At 39.9% G+C, this 17,474-nt stretch overlaps 1 protein-coding gene across 17 annotated transcripts in view; it reads right to left on the minus strand.

The window, feature by feature from the left end:
* The window catches only part of PCDH15 (protocadherin related 15), an 805,380-nt gene that overhangs the window by 205,612 nt on the left and 582,294 nt on the right, over positions 1–17,474 (minus strand). For all 17 annotated transcript variants that reach the window (XM_072040299.1, XM_072040297.1, XM_072040296.1 and 14 more), the window contains one exon: positions 5,283–5,391. In XM_072040299.1, the coding sequence (XP_071896400.1) occupies positions 5,283–5,391 (109 nt within the window). The remainder of the gene's footprint in view (positions 1–5,282; positions 5,392–17,474) is intronic.

Here is a 17,474-nt window from a genome sequence, read left to right on the forward strand (position 1 = left end):
ACATGAGGTGTTGTGATTAAGTTGTAAAGATTTTACAACTATGCTCGAGATATCCATGTTACTGCTTGAAGACAGTGCCCTGATTTTGCAATCTAAAATAGGTGCTTTAATACTTCGGCTCTTGTAGGTCTCTCGTACCCATGGACAAACTCCTGTTATTACTTCAGTACCTGTCACCTTATGAGTCTAAGAAAAGAAGTTTCTCATCAGAAGAGACACCAGATGAGACCTTATCCACGTCTAACAGCTTCCACTCATCATCAGCAAGTAGTGCCTTGGTCCAGAGCTCCCAGGATACTCTCTGACCTGGTTAAAGCCGAGGCCGTCAGAGCCGGAGTGCAGCTGCAAGCCCGCAGAAACCCCACTGCGCCTGGCCTGTGCTGCCCAGGTATGTCCTCAGGGCTCCGTGCTCAGGCCACAAGGCTCTGGCACAGGACCACGCAGACGGAAGGAGGTAAGAATTAAGCTACAGTGATTCTGAGCCCTGTGGCTCTCAAAGAAAGCAGGCAAAAAGGTAGCAATGGGTGAGCATTAATTGCCGGGGCTGGATGAAGACAACAGTAAAGGATACCATTCAGCAGCAGTCTCTTACCTACCTGACAGCACAGCCCACACCACATTTTTTTCTAAAAGAGTAAGGTATGTTCACTCCTTGTGTGTGTATCAGAAAGCTGTACCCACCTACTGTTCTCTCGTGTCTCGTCCCACTTTATTCTGGTTTCATTACCTGACTTTCCCTCAGCTGGGGAGCTGAGACCACAAACCTGAACAGAGCAGGGCTCAGAAAGCCAAAGCTGTTAGTAACAGCATGACCTCTGGCATCTCACAGCTTAGCAGTATTACTAAAAGCATACGAAGAAACAAAAATATGGATTAAGTGTCTAAGATGTTGAGTCATTTTAGGTCTAGGCATAGCGCAGTGTAGCAGCTGAGAGGCAGAAAGCACTTTGCTGATAGTATGAATGCCTCACTAAGTCCCCTGAGCTCCTGGGTTCCTGTATCTTGAAGCAGCCATGAGAGCAGGACAAATACTGCCAGGCCAAATCCTCACCACAGAATAGCAGGCTATAAGATTCAACAAAAAAAAGACCACTTTTCTGATAAATGATGCTATTACTGTTCACCTTTGAAGTGGAATGATTAGAAACCGCTTTTTGAAAGTCAGTAGCTACCCCAGGAGACAGATTACTGCCCAAACCCATGTGCAGTAATTTAATTTGTCCCTCATCATATGACAACTGTTTGCTAAATTGTGTCTCTGTATATATAGGTATCACGGAATCATATATACACATACACACATAAATACACACATACATTCTGTGAATTTTTCTCTATACATCTATGCCATACACCTCTATGAAATATTTTTTCCTCAACACCACCAATGTAAATGTGGAGTTTCTAACTCGAAGACCTTTTTCTCCCTCCTTTAAATTTTGACTCCTAATTAACAAATTTAATTTTTTAAGAGCATCAGGCATCCAGCAGCAGTTCTGAGCACATGGCAGATAACAGATTGCTGTACTCTTAGGAGGCTGCACTCACATGGGTTGATGCTGAGAGTTAGGAAAAAATCAAGAAATTAGGAATAAAATTCAAAAAGCACCAAGAAAGAATAAAAGAAAGAAGAAAACAGAGTTCCTTGAAGGAGAACAAATACATAAGTGAGGATGGAGATGGCTGTAAGAGGCACAAGGTGATCTACAGCAGGGAAGATAAAGCTAACATTGTATAAAGACACCAGAAAAGAATCTGGGGGGAGGGGGGAGACAGCAAGGAGGACGATCAGGAAAGATTAGAGTATAACATATGAGATAGAGTATAACATAATGCCTAAATCCTAGCCAATAATGCCTGCTTAGGTGCTGCCTACCACAGAAGTCTCCAAACTCCGGGATGCCTTACATACACACTGAAAGCAAAGTTTTCCAGGAACTGCTCCTGCACAAAAACAGTTGCACCCTGACAGAGCAGAGCAACCCTCAGTCTCTGCTGCTGCCTGAATTGCTTTGAGAAAGGAGGAGTTGTCTACTACAGCCCTAACTAGGATGATCATGCAGGACAGGACAATGGCCACAATGTGAAGAGCGCTCTTAGGTTTGCTTTCCGTGGTGCTGAGGAAGGCTTTCACCTTCCTGCCGTGCATCAGGGAGCTTGCAGGGTAAGAGAGAAATCCCTGAACATGTTGCTGTGTTTTTTGTCTCTGTTTTAAGATCAAACAAGTAGAACAGTTAATTTTCTGAAGCTGACAGAAGAAATCACAGACACAGTTCCATGGTCAAATCCAGAAGCTGATGATTTAAAGAAAAACATGACTTTTCTGAAGGACCAGACCGGAGAAAAGAAAGCCTTAAAAATACCAACAAAAGCAACTCAGGGTAGACTTTCAAATAGGACTGAGAAGTAAATGCAGAACAAGTGCAGCACAGGGTTACGGTGTAGTTAGCACAAAGGAACAAAATGGGGTAAGGCTGCAGATGAGGGTAACTGAGAAGATGGGCTGGGTCCTACGCTGTTTCTAAGGCACATGCTACATGCAGAGGGATGCCAGGCACTCTGTGTGGGTCTACTGCAATGACTCATGCATATTAAAGTTTCTTAAAGTCAATGAGTGCAAAAATTTGTGCATTAAAAAATTCCAAACACCAGGTTTCCAAGATATCAAGCATAAGAGATGAATTATTACAGTTTGATTCTCTCCTCTGAAGTACTTTCTTCATGTACATTAGCCAATACTTGAAACAGAAGACAACAACCCCAGTACCACTCTGCTGAAACTAGTGCTCTAGTCTTAGAATGAACCTTTAGGAATATTTAAGACTTGAACTTCTGTAATTTTATCAGTACGAGTCCATAACTACTTGAATAAGCACTTTCAGACATCTTAATACATCCTTTGAGAGGACTGCACTCAGAGGTCAGAGCAAGCAGAAAATGATGGGCTTGGGCTATTTCTTCATTTCGCAAGAACCTTAACCCTCAAGTTACATTTGTCTTCGGCAGTGCTATGCTCGCATGAATGTGTAGCAACTTTCACAGGCATTTTCCTCATCAAGTGAGTTTCTTAACTCCTTTTCAATGGATTGCAGGGGAACCTGTTGTTCTCAGAATTGGAGAGGTTCACTTGTACCCTCCTCACAGGAAAGACGTTTGGTGAAAGCAGCACTGAAGCATTTACCTGACACTTGAAAGGCCAGTTACCTTAAAAGCATGACAGGCAGAGATCTTTATGAGCACTTAAGGATGAGGTTAGCAGGCCACATCAGGTGGAAGCGAGTTATCACTGCAGTGATGCTGGGCATTGTTAACAGAAAGACTTCTTGACAATATATCCCAAAGATATCAAGAAAGATGTGCAGAATTCATATATAAAATCCACAGTGCCCAAAGCATACGCCAAGACTTGACTTGTACAGGTGTGCAGCAGAAGGAAGAAAGCAGGGTAAAAGAACCACCACATTAGAACTCAGTCAACTCAAGTAAAATTCAAAATCAATCTCATTTCGGTAAGTAGCTTATTTTCTCATTCTGTATTCACAGTTCAGACCTCCCAGTGTTTAAAAAAAGACATATCTGAGCATATAAAGAACTACGTTTAGATCTAAAGCAAGGGAAAATCCATATGAGAAATATCTGCAAGGCCTAATTTCCTGTGAAACTATTTAAAATTTTCTGCAGTAAAGGCTACAATATAAATAGCACTGCATACTGGCAAAGTGAAGACGGACTTAAAAACTAAAGAGAAATCCTTCTGAAGACCATGGCTCAAAAAGGAGAAAAAAAAAAAAAAAAAAGAGTAGCCTTTCCAATGAACAATTAACGAAAAAATCAGACTGCTATAATGCATGTTTCTAAATTATCTCTTCCAGGTCACAACAATCACTCAAACATTAAAAATATCACACGTTAATACACACAATTTTTATTAAGTTAACCTTCTAATGAACTTTGCAAGTCACTCAAAGAACATTAAACGAACGAGCTAAATGGTGCACTTGGACATAACTGTCAATAGCTGAACTTACAAATAATCCAAATCAGTTTCCACATATAGAATTACTTGGTGCATTTGCTCTACGAATGTTTACAAACCTCCTTAACAAAGTAAGCCACAAGCTGGCTCTGTAGCAGCAATTCCTTTGGAGGAAAAGTGTCCAATGTGTCAAAATCACCTAAAAATGTGGTGTTGTTTGTAATCATGGTGAAGCTTAATGTTAACAGTTTCCTATGACCTTAAGCATTGGCCAGCTCTGCGTGGTATGGCACCCAGTCTTTTGTACCCTCTGAAGATAGTCCTGAAAATAACAGACATGCCAATCCATCAAACCTGCTTTTTTCCCCTTTCACAACAGACCTATAGTATACAGAAGCCTGTTTGTTTGTTTGTTTTAAAGACAAGTAAAACTATTCAATATGTTAATCATTAAAATTTATACTTTCACAGCAAGAAGTCCACATAGCTGCAGTTTAATGCAGCAAACATGAAACTGATGCAGTTACACAAAATACAAATTCTCAACTCCCGTGCTAGACACAGGGTTGGGAAATACTACGGTGTTAAGTCTCTGTTTGTGAAGAACAGGGCAGGTGGAGAACTGGAATTGCAAACCACCGCTTTAGGGCTTTCCATTATTAAATCATACAAGCTAAGCAATTTGAAACAGATGTCAAACAGAAGAAAATAGCAGGAGAAAAATAAACAGCAGAATACAAGATGTCCCCCAGCGAGGTATCTACCTCTGAACTCTTGCTACAACTGCACCCCTCTCTGACCAGAAAAGAGCCATGTCAACTAAAAAACAAAAACAACCAACCAACAAAAAAGCCACAAGGGAAAGAAAGCATGCAAGCTCGCAGGCACCAAATTAAAGTTGAATGCAGTAAGACCCTTTAAGTTGCTCTGTGACAGGAGGCTTTTGGAAGGAAACTGCTCTTACTGCCTTTCTGTAGAAATCTATTACACTACTGTCTCTGCACCTGTGAATGAAAAAAATGCATTGCAACATAGCTATGAGCACAGACAAGTCTCTCTCCTTTTGCTTGCTGTGTTGCTCCATTGGCCAAATCAGAAACTTCTGAATCTAATCTGAACAAATAAAAAATAATGCAGCCATTTGGAATAACTTCTACATCGCAGTTAAACATAAATAGGTAGAACAACGATTTCAAACATCCCACTAACCACAAAATTTATTAGGTTTCCACACTCCCAGTCAATCTTTCTCTGGTCATAGCAAAGTGACCGATCACGAGTGATAGCAAGAGTAGCAGACACCAACCAACTAGGATGGAATAGAGGATGCCCGGTCGATCAGAAGGAGGCTGGATGTTTCGGTCTTGATCTATGGCTTGTATGGGTGGAGTGACACTGATAGGGTTCACATGTGCCTGAAATGAAAAACCAGACAGATTTCAAACAAATTAGAAAGCCAGTAGGCAGGTCTTTAGGTTTAATACAAAAACATCCCGCTGTAAAGGATATTTGCTGAAATTATAGGAGAAAAAGTACTCGTATTTAAGAGAATACTTACAGCATATGTCCCATTGAAATCAAAAGTATGTAGATAATGTATATATTTCTACAGTGATCTTCTGTGTTTTTGATACATTTTATATTACAACAGTGTCTTCAAAGAAAGGCTCTCAGACCATAAATGTTCAAGCAAATGCTTGACTATGCTACTATAAATAGTCCTTGAATCAGACATTTGAGACATCATCACAGCAGTGAAATACAGCAAATGCTTTAAAGAAAAGAAATAAAAATAAATCCTATTTGAGAATCATTAGGAACGATACACGAATTTATACTACAAAATAAATTCAAGCCAAAGTACCAGACGTTTCAGGGACAGGCACATATGAAAAGTTTGGACAGACACTACAGTGATGCGTACTGCAATAATGCACACCAGGATGGAGCAGTGGGGTGATCTCGCACGCTGAACATGGACACAGAAAGCAAGAAAAACAGGCTTTTTTATCCTATTCAAAGGCTTTCATCTTGTTTATTATTTGTATTCCTATTCTGTGACCCACCAAATTCAGAGTGTTCCCATATCTACTTGCAGCACGAAGCCTTCACTGCAGCTCTGAATGTTTTCTGAAGCTTCCCTATGCCAGCACGCTCTCCAGGGGTAACACCAGTGCTGGCATTCCCAGCGCAAAAAGAACAGTTTCAGTAACCTTGGCTGTTCAGTCACCTAGAAAAGTAGCTACTCCATTAATAAACACGTCCCAATCTTTCCCCTCCCCTTCTTGTAGCTTTTAATTGCACGGCCAAACTGTTCAATAACCTCTATGAAAAGCCAGTCACCTTTTTCTCCACATATGACTAAACCTGGCAGCCTTTGCTTTGGAGAGTTCGAACGCCCCACGTTCTGCAAGAGGGAACTTGAAATTTAGCATAAGAATAGGAGTGAGACAAGTCCACGCTTGGTCAAGTTTTGGCACAGCCTTTAGTAACCCCCTCTGCTAAGATCTAGAAGAAATCTGCATGAGTGTTAGCGATGCCCTCAATAAATCTATAGGGAAAAGAGATGAGCCAGGAGGAGGAAAACAAGACAAGATGGATGCGAGGGAACCTATGAGAGGAAAGCTAATACCTCCTGCTTATGATTTTGGATACGGAGCCACGTGGCTGTCTGCAGCAACACACAAACTACTCTGCCCAGGATCTGCCCCCCCAGAAGTCCCTTCCTTTGGGTTCCCGGCTCTCTGCTTAGGGCTTCTTCCACAGCTCCCAACGAGCAGAAGAGGTCCTTTGCTTCCACTTTTAATTCTTTAAAAAATTAAACTCTTAAAAGTATAATGAGGAAGATGGGCTCAAAATAGGCATAAAGAAAGAGAGAAGAAGATATATTTGACATATGTTTGAATTTTTAAAATGCTTTAGGACTGCACAGAAGTTACACGCTGAGAGACAAGATTATGCATAAGTGTCCAAGACAAAAAGATGCTATTTTTAAAGTCATAGATCAGTTGAAGCACTTGCAGGCAAATCTAGATTATGGTTAAAAATATGCCCACAACAAAATAAATCATTTGCTAAGACTAGCTAAATTTTTAAGTCACAATTACAATATTGCGGGTCAAGCTGAAATGTCTCAGCCTATGCTAGAGAAACAGCAATGGATCTAACTTTGTCAATAACGAGCTGTCAGCTGTACCTGGCTGCTGAAAGTACACTAAAATAATACCTTGCGGATGTATAATTCAGATAGCAAGGACATGCACTCGCTTTACATCCCAACTCAAGAAGAAGCTCAAAAGCAGCATTTAGAAAAAACACATTTGAAATTAAAGAGATTTTACTTGAATAACATATAACACCCCATAGTGCCACCATTACACTAACTCCTCCAAACCAAAGCCATCAGTTGAACAGAATGAGTTGTATGAGAAAATGAACGAAAGATGAAATCCACTCTCTTTTATTCTATGCACCATGCAAGTTGGTTTTCTAAGTATTGTACACACTCTGAAGCAGGCTGCTCATAAACTAGAAGATACCACACAACACGATCAGTCACAACCAGCTGAAATGCCTAGGGATAATTTAAAGCAGCTTTCAATTAAATTAAATGATGTGCCTTGAAGCAACGCTAAAGGTACTTTCCTATTGTTTTAATAATCTGTGGATAATGCAAGTGTTTTTCTCACTTGAATTAGAACTATGAAAACATAACTGCACCAATGACGTTCCCATTAAGTACATTAATTATCTTGTAAAAGCATATTTACGATCTTTCCAGAAGTTGTACCTATACTTTTTACGAAAAATAATTAAAGATTCGTAGTCAAAGTATGCTTTGATCAACAGAGATAATAACCATTGTTATTATCTAGGGATATTTCTTCCTTTCATGGCACTTGGGGATTGCAAAGGCTTTAGCAGGTGCTCACAGCATCACCCCCATGCTGCCGATGTGGCTGGAGGCAGTGGACACAATGACAACACCCGCCGTCACCAGCACGACACTCCAAGAAACGACCAGGCTTTGTGTGGCCCTTGGAGAGAAAGGCCACAGCCACATCTCCGCAAAGGTGGCTCTGAACTTGTGCAGAGGGGGTAGAGCCTCCTCGCAGCTCCGCCGAGTGGGCACGACCCAGTTCAGGTATTGCAGAACGAGGTCTGTGCAGCCACCGCTGCTTCTTACATCCAGCTTCCTTGCAAAGCACACGCACACAAAAGCACTGTCAGAAGCAGCCTCGACAGAGGGCTCCATAAAACAGTGGAAACTCATTAAAAAGAGGGGAAAAAAGACTGCCGAAGAAGTAAAATGTTTGCAGGGGAGCACGACTGCTTAAGGACACTCAATCGGAGGCAAACAAAAAGCTCGTGTGGCTTTTATCAAGTCAAGCTTGAGAAAGGGCAAGGGGAGTCAGCACGACTAAGCAGCAACGCAGGGAAACTGCTCAGGCGTCCTTCAAAACCAGTCACATGCTTGTGAAGAACATAAAAGGGTTCACAAGCTCTGGCAGGAACAGGTGCTTTGAAAAAAAAAAAAAAAAAAAAAAGAGATCTGTCAGTTCTATGGTAAAATATGCAGTCATTTATTTACTCTTTCCCCAATAGGGAAAAGATCTCTCAGTTGCTGGGTTTGGTATTAACAGACTTCCTGGCGTTCGATAATACAAAAATAAATAAATAAATAAATAAAATTAGAAATTATATCACAAGCAATAAAATTAAAAAATTCCCTCCTCAAACAGAACTGCAACAGGAAGCCTGCCAGAGTCTGTAGCACCAACAGGTGATCAAGGCGAAAAATAAAGGAGGAAGGGAGAGCTCAGAGGAAATAAGGGAGTAGTTGGAAATCCGATTTATTTTTCTGATGCCTTGCAGGACTCACTGGAAACCAGAATACTCACTGACACTGTAGACTGAACAATCAAAACAAAGAGTAAAAAGTCAAAATGCACAAGCCAAAACGCAGCATTCCCATACAGAGGAATCTTCTCAGCTTTTCTCTGGAGGCTGCTGAGTGCCAGCAACCATCCTTTTCACTGCAATCAGGTAAGACGTGATCGCCTGCAGGCTATGAGGATGGAGCACCGGGAATCTTTCCCTCGGCTCTTTTCAACTAAAGATCCCTCCTAAGTTACTATGAAATGAGCAGTGGATACCACCATGTTTATTCCCAAATGTCATCAAACTGTCCCCATCGCTAAATGGTACACGCTTCCAGAAGCAGCAGCAGCTACTCTTGTTACAGGGAAGAGGACTGGAAAATGACTTGACATCACTATTACAAATTCAAAAGGGCTATAATACTTTCTAGCCCTAGAAAGGGCACAGCAAGCATTCATTCAAATGCTTTTTTCCCAGCTATACTAAATGCCAAGACAAAGCTTGTATTAATTTCCTAAGCTCTTTTTGTGTCTTGCTCTTTGACCTGCGTGGTTAGCCACAATTTGGCTGCAAATTGTTTCTGTTCATCAGAGAAGCCAATAACAGGGCCAGGTCTGCTTGAAACAATCCCGTTTATTCGGAAGGAAAGCTAAAGCCACATTTCACTAGAGAGGAAAGAAAGAGAACTTGCAGTTCTCCTGCATACATCTGTGAACACACTTAACCACGCAAACTCTTGCTGCTTTCATCAGCGAACAAACTGCCACCACCTCTGAGGCACTCCTTTCCTTCTCTGCCTGCCGCTCGGTTTCAGCATGCACACACAGATGATCTCTCTATTTCAGACAGCAACACATGGCTAGATCACAGACGTCTAAGAGAGATAACATGTTAATGAGTATCACATTAAAAAAATAATAGATTGAAAAGGTTCCCTGTTTTTTCTTACCTGAAAATTTCATGAAACAATCTATAGAAGGAGATCTTTAAACCAGCAAGTTATTGATTAGTCCCAAAGCTGCCAAAGTAAGCCATAAACCTCCACTTGCAGTTTTCCAACAGGGTTTTAGCCTCTTAATAAGGATAGCGAGGAAAAGGAACGAACCATTTATTGAATGGTTTATTTGTAAATAAAACTATAATTATATTTTAACATACGTGTAAATAAAAGGACTGCAGCAGCGTTCAATAATCTATGCTGTAGCCAGCAGGCTGCCTACAAGACATCATTTTTGCAGAGAATAGTTAAACCCAAGCAAGAGATCACCAACTGCAGAGTACTCATGTACCTTTCTAACACCTTCCACCTTCTCTTGTTCACCTGGAGCTCATCTTCCTGATTTTTGAAGTTGTGCTGTCAGAAATACTCAGCTGTAGTTAATGCAATAGTAACTCTTTCAACCTCATATGAGTGAGAGCTGAACTTACTCTGCATACCTGTAGTTTTATTCGGCTGCCTCCCCAGGACATGGTGACTCCATGCAGTATTAAACAACAGCATTTATGTGACTTAAAACCCCTCAGATCAGTAACTCAGTTGTGCCAGTATCTATCATTGTTCTCTCAATATTGTTACTAAATACTTATTGGAGCCATGACGTACCAGAACCTACCTGCGTGCCTGCACAATGCTTCAGGGTTTCCGATCAGCTACCCATGCTGTACCACATACAGTGATACACTGAATTCAAATAGACTTGTTCAAGGCACTGTTAGTACCAAGGACTATGTACTACATAAGGAAAAACAAAGCACTGATTGGTATTTGCTATGAGTCACAAGTTCAGGGACTTTCACAGATAGGTCTGAGGATAGCCTTACGTCAAAACCCAGACTTGCTCTCTTTTCCACAGCCTAGCTGAGATACAAAGCTAAACTTGCCAGCTGTGTATGGTGATGGAGGACTTCTTCCTCTAGGGAAGGTAAGACAGAAAGGTAAGAAAATGGAAATGACATTTTTAGAGTTTGAGTTCCATGAGATTTACTGTACAGGTGTATATATATATATATGTGTGTGTGTGTGTATATATATACACACATATATATGTATTTACCTTTTTTTTTTTCACCTTATTGCAACTAAAATGATTATGTTCTAGGAAACCAAAAAAAATAATCAACAAATTTGGATATTGCTGGTTTTGAGCAAGTAATATATGAATAAGAAGTACCTTTACCAGGCCTCACTGAGGGCAGGTGAAGACTGCAGCCGGTGAGCCAGCCTGGGGGTGCATCCCCCGAGGTGCTCCTGGGAGCAGCACCAAGAGCGACTACGCAGGCAGGAGGGAATATCACCAACTGCTGGAAAGGGACAAGCCCACATGAAAAGGAGGAGTTCCCAACCTTTTGAGTTATCCCTCTACAAATCCACTTACAGAAGGGGCAAAAGCTACATGTTTAAATATTAATGTTCTTTCAACTACAAGGAGGTATTTTATACACACTAATTCACACAGGAGACTACGTTATCCAGAAGTTATCAAAGACTGCTTAAAAAGAAGAGGAAGAAATATACGGAATGTATGCATTGCTCCAGGTTGACCAAAATAAGATAAATCAGTCCCTTGAGCAACAACCTACCAGAGCAGGAGTGCTTGCTTGCATTAGTATTTCAGTCTGCCACTTTGCCATGACATTTCTTAGGCAGACACATTTAGCTGACCTTTGCCTAATACATACATTACTAACACAGCTGTGAAAACCTGTCCTAAATCTCAGTCTTACCAAATAAATTGATATTCTTGTGAAATAATCTCTGAAGTTGCAGTAGGCCTTGTGTTACCAATTTGATTGTCCTACAAGCGCTAACTCATATATACATAGACAATCTCCTCCGCAGAGGTATCCGGGATGTTTATAAAAAAGACAAACGCTACACAGTTAAGCATCTTCTGTAAGGAGTTCAAAACATTGCCTAATACTGAAGAATATGAAATGTTTCCCTGTGCATTTTTCCCTAGGCAGAACACATATTCAATTGTGGAAAGAGCATGCCTAATTTATTCAGATTTGGCAGATGATAATTATCATTAATACTTAGGGAGATGCTAAAAAAGACATTGATTTTAATAAAACTAACTAAGTATTTTGATCTGTCAGTTCAAATGACAGCACTGCAACAGGAATAGCTTCCAGCTCTGGAAGAGCAACGACAGAGATGATGTGACTGAACTGGTGACAGACCACTACAGGTCACCTGTTTCCATACATTTCCAAACACGTGTTGTGCTGGTGCTCTGACCAGTGGCACACACTGACCAGTTGACTCCTGGTAAAGCCCAGGGCCTTCAACACACATGATATTCATAGCCAGGCTGATCAATTCAAAGATCAAGCCAGAACTCTCATCCTTGTGCAGGTGAGGTTGAAAAGCTTTTTTGCTGGATAAAAATAAAAATAATAATAAAAAAATAATCTAGTAAGGCGATAGGCATCACCCTGTGCTGAAATCTCTAACCCCTTCAAAGGTACCCCTATAGTATTAAAGTTTCTGATGAAGTGATGAATTATTATGGTTATATTGGTTCTCCATGTGCTTTCTTGAAGAACGTACAAGGCTGGAATACAAGCTGTAAATCAGAAATTAGCAAAGTGATACCCATGCTGTGCGGAAATGCATACACTATTGCCAACACACGGTACTAAAACAGCAGGAAGAATTGCAAAACCATTCCAACATCATTTCTTGCTGCTGCTTCAGATGCTTTGCCAGTACAATGAGGGCTCTGACAAAAACCTAATGCACACAAATCCGTTAGGAAGTACTTTTATCTCGTTAAAACGCAGAAACTACTTTGTGGAGATATTCAACCAAAAGTAAATAAATGAAGACCCTGAAAAAGTATATTCAGCTGAGCTACTACCAAAGATCTGTCATTAGTCGGATTGATTATATTATGTCACATATTGGATTTGCAAGGTCTCACCATTCACCCTCTCTTCTTGCCTACCTGCATACAGATACTGAGCTGACGTGAGACAAATACATAGATAAATACAGAGCGAATGGGATTTCCTGAGCCCCTGTGACAGTACACAACACCAAACACCTGTTTTTTCTTTTTAGTTTTGGGTTTTCTTTGGGAAATATCACACTCTTAAGAGTAACAACTTATATATAAAAAAAATCACCGAAGATCTCAAGAGAAAGCCAACACAAAAAAAGAGAAGCACCCCTCCTCCCCCCAAACAAATACAAATTTAAAATACACCATGAAGCTGAAGCACAGAACACAGAGTAAATCCCTAGCAGAAAATTGTTGTGATCCAACTGTCACAGGAGCTAACATGCTTATACTCAGTTCTCCACCTGGAAAACCGCTCCCTAAGAAAGAGGAGACCCCCCCCAAGCAGACCTCCTTCAAAACCTAAGATCCTCAACCCCAGTATTTGCAGCCAGTTCACCTAACCATACTTCTTGCTCAAAACACCATGCACCTGAAGGCTTATGCTTCGTAAGTACGTCTTACCACCAGACGATATGGCAGAGTCCAACCAAATTTTCATATTGAGCATGGATGTCTGAAACATCCATGCTCAATATGAAAACCAGATTTGAGTAGCATTTAGCAGCATTCCCGATAATTCCTGCTTTGCTTTGAAGCACTTGTGCAAAAAGGCACTTCTCAATACCACATGTACACAGGTACTGTGCTAAAACAGTCTACCAGTGATTAATTGTGTATATTAAAATTAGTATTACAAGATCATCATTAAAAAGTGTCCAATTCAAACACGTGTAAGCAGAAATTAATAACAGGGGTTGATCTGCAAATTGAATGGTTTGAAATAAATCTAATTTTTCTATTTAAGAAGTTTACCTTCATTTCTAAAAACCCTCAATAAGCAACAGCAGGTGGTAAGTTATGGAGTTGACACATCCGAACTCACCTCTCATGTCTTCCCTGGAGGTACAAAAAGTGCTTTATTATCTGACAAGAAAAAATAAGACAGGAGATTGGCTATTAACAAGCAAACCGCTTTCTGAGTTCAGCACCATAATTGTCAAATAGCTTTTAGTGCCTTATTTGGCTGTTCCCATAATCCATGGTAGTTGTGCTTGGCTTTCTGTTGTGTCCAATGTTTAGGCAGTTTACTGAAATGAAAACTGTAGAGTGCAAATATCCTGACAGATTGTGTTGTTAACAAAGTACGCTGTCAAAAAAAATACAATCCCTTTCATTTATTTGTAAAAACAAGCCACCTTAGAGGGGGAAAATATTTTGAAAGAACAGCAAGATAGTATAATCAATCAGAACAAAGAAGAAAATAGAGACCATTTTTATCAATGATGTCTTCCAGGAACAGCAGGTCCAAAAAAAATTGAATTTCATCAGGATCTGATCACAGTGCTTACTAAATTGCTTTTTCTGTATCTGACATGCTTTATAAGAAATGTCTCCAACAGAGAACCCGTGCTGGAGACTAAACAAAATGCATTATGCAATGGGCCTCCTACCTCAGCATCCACATATAATCTCCTGTGCAATTCAGGCAAAAGCAGAAATTGAATTTGGAGGTTCCGCTTGTTACAATGTGATGATTGTGATTAGAGAACAATAAGCATTTCCTTTGTGGTATTTCACATTTTTCCATGCAAAATACGAAGCCTATTTCCTTGAACATCTTTCAGATTTCTGATGGTAGGTTTATTATCATCATTATTTCTGTTCAGGATTCAGAACAAGGCCAAAGAACAGATGCATAAAACCAAGATATAAAACCCAAGACAAACACACCTATTTCTGTTCAACAAAGATTCAAAAAAAAAAAAAAAAAAAGATAAAGATCAGTTTAACACTTTAAAATAATGACTTCTGATCTTTTAAAAAATTCTAAAATTCATGACAATAAAAAGTCTATTAAATATTAACACTATTTTGTTTTCCTTTAAACACATTTATCTCAAAAGGGGAAAAAGGATAGTTTTCACCTGTGTCAACAGTTGTTACTTTCAGTAGGTGCTGGAAGCTCAGCACAGCTCAAGGATCAGACAGGTTCATAGAACAGAAGAAAAAAACACCTCTCTAGTACTGATTTTTAAGGCAGTGCTGCTGACTGTGACATAGGAGAACCCTCCGGGGAAGAACTAGCACCATGGGTTGGACCCATCTTGCATTAATTTACACAAAATTAGACTCTACACAAAAGCAAAACAAAATAGCAATTCCCTTAAAATGCAGAAATGGTGAACATAGAAATGAGTGGGTCAGTATGTGACCCAGATATTCTTTCTCTTGATTTACCTAAGCAGATATTCTATTACAATAATATTGCTTTATGTGTTTACCCATTTAGTATCTTCCTGCTGAGGACTCTGCTTTGGTAGAGCCATTTCTCACCTGGAGGAATCATCAAGCAAGATTAAAAGTCTCTAAAGGGAGTAAATTTCTAAGTGTTCAATCTCCAGCCAAGCAGCATCCCCATCCATCAGGATGATAAAGCAGTCTAAAATTTGGTGCTAAAAAAAAAAAAAAAAAAGACAAAAAACAAAACAAAACAAAAAACCAACACTGTGGAACACTACTCTAAGCTTTGTGAAGAAATGTACATTTCCTTTACTAATTATTTATTCTGTATCTGCAAAGAAATGAGCACACTCATCCAGGCAGTGGAATGCCAGCTGCAGTTACCTAAGACCCAACCCTACGCAAGCTATGCCCACCACAGTCCTTTTCTCACTGAAGTTTGTTGCGGTGTTAAGAAATTACTGCAGGTGGGAATTTAGTGCCCAGCTACAGATAAAATTCGGCTGTCACCATTATCATGAGCACGTTAATATGCTTCTTTAGTGGTGACATTTACACTGGCATTAATGCCACTTTTAGACAGAAGACTATAAAAATAATTTTCCTGGGTGTATTTCAAATACTTTAATTTTCAGTAAATTTGTGCAGTTGTGTAGATAGATCATGTGCACAAACATGCAACCAGCAATGCCCAAATACTTGATTTGGGCAAGAAAATGTCTATTTTACCAATAAAGCACTCTGCTGCAAAGTGGACAGGCGTTTGTATCACCCTTCTGTTTTTCCAAATGAGATAAAGTTCACCCTCACGTCTTTTTCAAGTGCAGTGGAATTTTACTCTTAGATTTGAACATTTCTTTTCTCAAATCCCAATACTTTTTCCAGAATGAAGAGAGGAATTGTTTGCAAAGCAAGCTCCCGGCTGTCCAGCCACCAGAGCTGCCTTTAAACTCGAGCACTCAAAGCACAGCCTCGCCATATCGCCTTGTTTCAGAAGAGGGCGTTCCAGCTCACAAGGAGTTTCCTCCTGTTCTTCAGGCTAGACTGCTAGGGTTTTATTTTATTTTATTTAGGATTATTAGGATTTTTTTTTTCCAGTTTTTCTCCACGAGTCTTAGCAGCACAGAGCCCTACCTACGCTGCGCTGCATCGTAGCATCACCCAGAGCTATCTCCAAGGAGACTCCCAGGGTAGCCTCAGAAGGCCCATGATAACCCCAAAATCAGGTAAAGCAGCTCGAAGGGAGTTATGTACGGCACACAGCTGTGACAGCAGAGCAGCCACAAGCCTTGCTGCCTCTGCTCCCACCTCCAGTTCACTCAGGATGTGTGCCTGCAGCTCTCTGCAGAACCTTAATTGAGGCATTACTGCTTGATTAATTGAATACCTAATGTAACCCGCACCCTCTGTATTGTGACAACGAACTGACAAGGAGTATTTTTCACAACCCTTAATGAACAACTAGTTTGCAGTTTAATAGGGTAAGCTAGCTACGGACATTATAATTATCTCTATAAGAGACGTTACGACACAGATGAGATTTTTTCTGAAGTGAAGTTCACTGATAAGGCATCACTGTAAATGTATTGTGTCTAAATGTCAACATTTAAAACCTTTAAATTTTTCTAAATGACATTTAAGGATCAAATAAATTAATACACACGCTTCCTCTTTGACAATAACTCCGTGCTGTAACAAACACTGTTTTAAGAAACAGAAGACAGAAGCGCATATTGTGAAAGTGGCTTCTTTGTCATGGCAAATATCCAACTCAGCAATTAATTCACACAAGCAATTGATTGTATGTTCAAGATACAGGCCTGAGCTCAGAATGAGACAGAGACGATGCTTTCTGAGGCGCTCTTTCCTCTCCTGAAGCACGAGTTTTTGAGGAGAGAAAGGCTTAGTTACTTCATCTCTGAAATCCCTTCATGGTTTCACAAAAAGCAAGACCATTCCAAGTGCCAGGTTGTGGCATATCCAACAGAAGTGAGGAATCACACTTTTTTTTTTTTCTTTTACTGTCCTCACATAATTATTTTTGGAAGCTGCATGAAAAAGAACTACATTATACTAAAGTAGTATTTTAAGGCAGGTGTTTTTTCTTTTTTTTTTTTTCTTTTTTTTTTTTTTCATAACAAGCTTTATAATGAAAACTCAAGAATTAAAAAAGAATACAAAAGGATTAAATAGCAAGATCTGTTAACTAAGACTAGGATGTTTAGCAATTTTGTGAATTCATGAATCCCACAGATTTGTGGCATTGGTTCTGCCCTTACAAAGAGAAGAGGATTTATGCTAGTAAACCTGTTCTACTGTGCGCATGAAAACCACCCAGGAAACCTGGATATTTCTTTTCCACATTTATG

This window comes from Anas platyrhynchos, chromosome 6, assembly GCF_047663525.1.
Source record: "Anas platyrhynchos isolate ZD024472 breed Pekin duck chromosome 6, IASCAAS_PekinDuck_T2T, whole genome shotgun sequence".
Classification (NCBI taxonomy): domain Eukaryota; kingdom Metazoa; phylum Chordata; class Aves; order Anseriformes; family Anatidae; genus Anas; species Anas platyrhynchos.